This window comes from Lathyrus oleraceus, chromosome 7 (assembly GCF_024323335.1).
Source record: "Lathyrus oleraceus cultivar Zhongwan6 chromosome 7, CAAS_Psat_ZW6_1.0, whole genome shotgun sequence".
Taxonomy (NCBI): Eukaryota; Viridiplantae; Streptophyta; class Magnoliopsida; order Fabales; family Fabaceae; genus Lathyrus; species Lathyrus oleraceus.
In genome coordinates, this window is record NC_066585.1 from 542247561 (window position 1) to 542253487 (window position 5927).

At 37.5% G+C, this 5927-nt stretch overlaps 1 protein-coding gene across 1 annotated transcript; it reads left to right on the forward strand.

Moving 5' to 3' along the window:
• The first annotated feature begins 4775 nt into the window (after nt 1–4775).
• On the forward strand, nt 4776–5927 carry LOC127107230 (F-box protein At5g07610-like). The gene has a single exon (XM_051044531.1). The coding sequence runs from the start codon at nt 4776–4778 to the stop codon at nt 5925–5927; it is 1152 nt and encodes a 383-aa protein (XP_050900488.1).

Sequence of the window (5927 nt, forward strand, 5' to 3'; positions counted from 1 at the left end):
CGTCCTCGGCAATCCCGTCACAAAATCCATGGAAATGCTATCCCACTTCCATTCAGGAATCTTCAAAGGTTGCATCATACCTGCCGGTTTCTGATGTTCAATCTTTGACTTCTGACAAGTCAAACAGGCATACACGAACTTAGCAACATCTCTTTTCATACCAGCCCACCAAAACAACTTCTTCAAATCTTGATACATTTTAGTTGCACCTGGATGGATACTAAATCCACTCCTATGGCCCTCTTCAAGAATACTCTTTTTCAATTCAGACACCTCAGGAACACAAACTCTACATTTAAATCGCAGGATGCCATTCTCATCAATCTCAAAATTACCACCATTACCCTGGTTAACCATAGTAATATGATCAACTAGAGCGACATCAACTTGCTGACCATTCCGAATATCTTCCAGAATTCCACTAGTCAACTTCAGCATACCCAACTTTACACTATCAGCGGAAACTTCACAACCCAAACTCATATCACGGAACTGTTCAATTAACTCAAGCTCCCGAACCATCATCATAGACATATGTAGAGACTTTCTACTCAGCGCATCTGCAACTACATTAGCCTTACCGGGATGATAACTCAATTCAAATTCAAAATCCTTCAGTAATTCTAACCACCTTCTCTGCCTCATATTTAACTCTTTCTGATCAAACAGATACTTCAGACTCTTGTGATCACTGAACACTTCGAATCTGGAACCATACAGATAATGCCTCCACATTTTCAACACAAATACAACGGCTGCAAGTTCTAGATCATGCGTAGGATAATTCCTCTCATGTACTTTCAACTGTCTAGAAGCATAAGCTACAACTTTACCATTCTGCATCAAAACACCACCAAAACCCATCAAAGAAGCATCACAATAAACAACGAAGGACTCACCAGGATTAGGCAAGATCAACACTGGAGCACTGGTCAACCGCCTCTTCAACTCAACAAAACTCGCTTCACAAGCGGCATCCCACACATACACTTGACCCTTCTTAGTCAACTGCGTCAACGGCAATGCCAACTTAGAGAAGCCCTCAATAAATCTGCGATAATAACCAGCTAACCCCAGAAAACTGCGTATTTCAGTAGCAGACTTCGGAGTCTCCCACTGTAATACAGCATCAACTTTAGCAGGATCAACAGAAATCCCACCACTCGAAATCACATGGCCAAGGAAACTCACTTCCTTCAACCAGAACTCACATTTAGATAACTTTGCATATAATTTCTTTTCTCTTAACACCTGCAAAACAATTCTCAGATGTCCTGCATGCTCTTCTTCCGTCTTAGAATATATCAATATATCATCTATGAACACCACAACAAAGTTATCAAGGTACGGATGAAATATACGATTCATATATTCCATAAACACACCTGGAGCATTAGACACACCGAACGGCATCACAGTGTATTCATAATGACCATACCTCGTACGGAAAGCAGTCTTCGCAATATCCCCTGACTTCACTCGGATCTGATGATAACCCGACCGCAAATCAATCTTACTGAAAACATGAGCTCCAACCAACTGGTCCATCAAATCATCAATCCTCGGCAATGGATACCGATTCTTGATAGTCACCTTATTCAACTGCCGATAATCGACACACAACCTCATCGTACCTTCTTTCTTCTTCACTAACAATACTGGTGCACCCCAAGGAGAAACACTTGGACGCACAAACTTCTTCTCAAGCAATTCTTCAAGTTGCTTCTTCAGTTCAACTAATTCAGTTGCCGACATTCTATAAGGAGACATCGACACTGGACTCGTACCTGGTACTAAGTCAATGGCAAATTCGACTTCACGTTCTGGAGGTAAATCACTCACATCCTCCGGAAACACATCCTGAAATTCCCAGACAACAGGCAAATCTACACTCACTACTTTCTTATCCGCTTGCAGAGACGCAAATAAAGCGAATACCTGAGCTTCATCTTTCACAAAATCCCCTATCTGCCTAGCAGATAGAAATCTTGCCTCATCACTCTCACCAACTTCAGAGAACCGCACCGTCTTCCTATAGCAGTCGATGAACACGCCATAGAATCCTAGCCAATTCATTCCTAGAATAATATCAATTTGGTGCAAGGGTAAGCACACCAAATCAATCACGAACTCTCTCTCAAAGATCGTCAAATGACAACCTCGACAGACAACAGAAGTCTTCACAGAACCATTAGCAGGAGTATCTATCACCATACTTCCGCCTAGGGACGACATAATCACACCAATCCTGGTCGCACACTCATACGAAATAAACGAATGAGTAGCACCAGTGTCATTTACACTAATCGACCAACAGGGAAAACATCACATTATGACTCGACTGGACTGACTATGCTCTGATACCACTAATGTAACACCCTTCTACCCAAACGACATATTTAAAGAGTTTATCAGAGTACAACATGTAGAAGAGTTTACATTTCATTCAACTTAACACTCATCACTTTACAACATAAAAATATTTCATTTATTTTAATAAAACTTCGCAGCGGACAACAACACAATTAACGATTTATAAAAATGTTTCAACAAAACATATCAATAATTTAGTCTTCATACACAACTTAAATAATAATATAATCTCTATTGAATCCCATAACCCCGGTGTCACATGACCAGAGCATTGACTCGACTCTGTAGAATAACTCTACACTTATTCTTCACCTCAACAAAAGCTACTCCTCATTATCTGCACATTGCTCATCATAGATGAACATAAACACATGCAGAAGGGGTGAGAATTACATTATTAAACAATAATATAACGACAGAATATAATATGAATAATTTGCACATATGTCAACACGGATCATCACAATCATCATTATAATCAACAAACTCATGAATATCAACAAAACAACACATCAATTGCAATGCACACACCCATGCATGACTCAACACGACTCGGTATACCCATTTTGTGACCACTACAGGATCACTACTCCCAGATTCACCACCATAGAATCCGAGTTCCCCATAAGGAACCAAGCCTCTCAACAAGCCCGGAGTCAACAACATCATTGGAACTCAGTCCGTTCGTCACTAGGCATCGGCCTTTCATGAATGCATGCACATCAAACATGCATCATAATCAACATAGCAACAACAACATCATATAGTCATGTTATCATCTTCATTAATAGCATGACATACAACTCAACAAAACAACAGCAACATTACAACGATATCACATCTGGGAGTTTAAAACGCGAAAGCTGTCCGTCAAACTGATATGGCGAACGCCGTTAGGCTAATGGTGAACGCCATTAGCGTTAAACGCTCCTATTCTGGAAAAACTGTCTGTCAAACTGATATGGCGAACGCCGTTAGGCTAATGGTGAACGCCATTAGCGTTAAACGCTCTTATTCTGAAAACTGTCTGTCAAACTGATATGGCGAACGCCGTTAGGCTAATGGTGAACGCCATTAGCGTTAAACGCTCTTATTCTGAAAACTGTCTGTCAAACTGATATGGCGAACGCCGTTAGGCTAATGGTGAACGCCATTAGCGTTAAACGCTCTTATTCTGAAAACTGTCTGTCAAACTGATATGGCGAACGCCGTTAGGCTAATGGTGAACGCCATTAGCGTTAAACACTCTTATTCTGGAAAAAAGGCCCAAATGGCGAGCGCCAAAGGCATAATGGCGAACGTCATTTGGCTGTTATGTGCATAAACAAGATTTTAAGCGCAGAAACAGTGGACGCGCGGCTTCTAAGCCTACAACCCAATATCAACGTTTAACAATCATACATACACAACATACTTCGATTACAATGTATATAACGCCACAAAACTCACAGATCGGACAATTTCCCTCAAAAACCCCAACTTTCCCAATCTCCCTAAATTCCCCAAATTTATCAACAACCCAATCCTATATCATGTAATTGCTCGCATATTATCGTTTAATAAGGTTCAGACCCCTTACCTGAGATAATTCGGCAACTCAACGCTTCAGCTTTTCCGTTCTTCAACCTTTGCTCTACAGCTTCTCCCTTCTCTGCAGCTTCTCAACTTCCACGTAAAACTCTTCTGTTCCTAAAAAAATGAGAAACTTTTTCTCTTATCCCCACTTATATATTTTTCAACAATTATTATTCCAATTAATAATAATAATAATAATAATCCAATAATTCCATTTTATTTAATTAAATTAATAAAATAATATTATTAACTTAATAAAATAATTCTCTTATTTTATTCGGGGTGTTACACATATCACCTAGAGATGATGTAAAATAATTTTATACTACCAATTAATTAATTAATGTGTGAAGTATATTCCTCAAATATTATATATATATATATATATATATATATATATATATATATATATATATATATATATATATATATATTAAAATATCATATATATTAAAATATTGATATGATATCATAAATTGGTAATTTTTTATTGAACGGTCGTGTAAAATTATTTTATACCGTCAATATATATATATTTTAAATATTTTTGACCTAATGCAATAATTGCAATTTTAAAAATATGTTTGACCTAATGCTATAATTGCAACATGAAATAAAGTACTGTACTAATAAAAGGCATAGCTGACTAAAAAGGTTGAAGCATATTATTTGCATCTGGGATCTAACAAGAATATACCAACAAACTTACCAATTGTTTCTCATCCTCTTACCTTTTCTCTTTCTGCTCTCTCCATTGTTATGTATTTAAATCACTGTGAGAGTTTTTATGTTATCTCTTGTATTGATTTTTGTGTTATGCTGTTCTTATGGCTCATGATATCTCATCTGCTAAGTTGTTATCAAAGTGTGACATAAATTATTTATCAGATGATTTATTAGCCCAAATCTTCACTCTTTTGCCATTCAAATCCACCATTGGATGCAAATGTGTTTCAAAAAGATGGTTAGAGTTGATTTCAAGCCCTTATTTCAAAAAACAATTTACATCTCTTCATCACTCTCTTTTCAAATCAATCTTAATGTTTGTCACACCTCATGAAATTGTGTTGGCCTTTTTACAACAATCTAAAAATCATGATCATGTAGAAATTCCCATAACTTTTCCGTCGGAAATGCTCGTCAAAGGAAGCGTATGCGGCTGTTCCCACGGTATATTCTTGTGTTGTGACAGCCGATACACATACGGTAGCGGCTATTATGTTTATGATCCACTAATGAAAAAACGTATCCCTATACCGCCTTCTCCCGCGGCGTGTAATGAAAATTTATACGCCGTGGGATTTATTTCTAGACCTTTAACTAATGATAGATCCAAGGATAGAACAGTAACTTCTTTTTCAGATGAACCCAACTTTCGAATTGTGATCATAAAATCATTTATAAGAAGAATGTTCGAGGCTGAATTATATATTTTCTCTTCGGGCACAGGACAATGGAAACAAGTTGTTATGAATATCCCGGAGGGGTTCGCGTTCGCGCCCCATTGGTTACTAAGTTTTTCGCACAACAGAAGCTTGTATTTCATGGGGAGGAGAAACATTTTTGTGATGAATCCTTATAAAGACCATAGCTATACACTTGATTATCCATTAGGAGCTGATTCAATGAATATAATGAGTTTTGGTTATCTTGGAACTTCTTGTGGTGGGTTAAGATTGGGAGAAATTGGACAAAATGAATTGAGAGTTTGGGAACTTATTGAAAAGAATAATTGGGATATGTTGCATAGGATTGACATAAAGAAAAAGTTGCCAGAAAAGTTTTGTGGAAATTATTATAAGAGGGTTGCAGGGTTTCATCCTTATGATGGGGACATTGTGTATTTACATTCTTATGCCGATGGAGTTTTTGTTTGTAACTTAAGGACTGAGAAATTTGAAGCTGTTTCTGGTTATGAAAAAGTTGATATAAGTCCTTTTCAAATAGAGATAGCAGATTTGTTGCCTCAAGAATCATAA

Excerpts from the sequence above, each read along its gene's own strand:
- LOC127107230 (XM_051044531.1), top strand. The coding sequence starts at position 4,776 with ATGGCTCATGATATCTCATCTGCTAAGTTGTTATCAAAGTGTGACATA.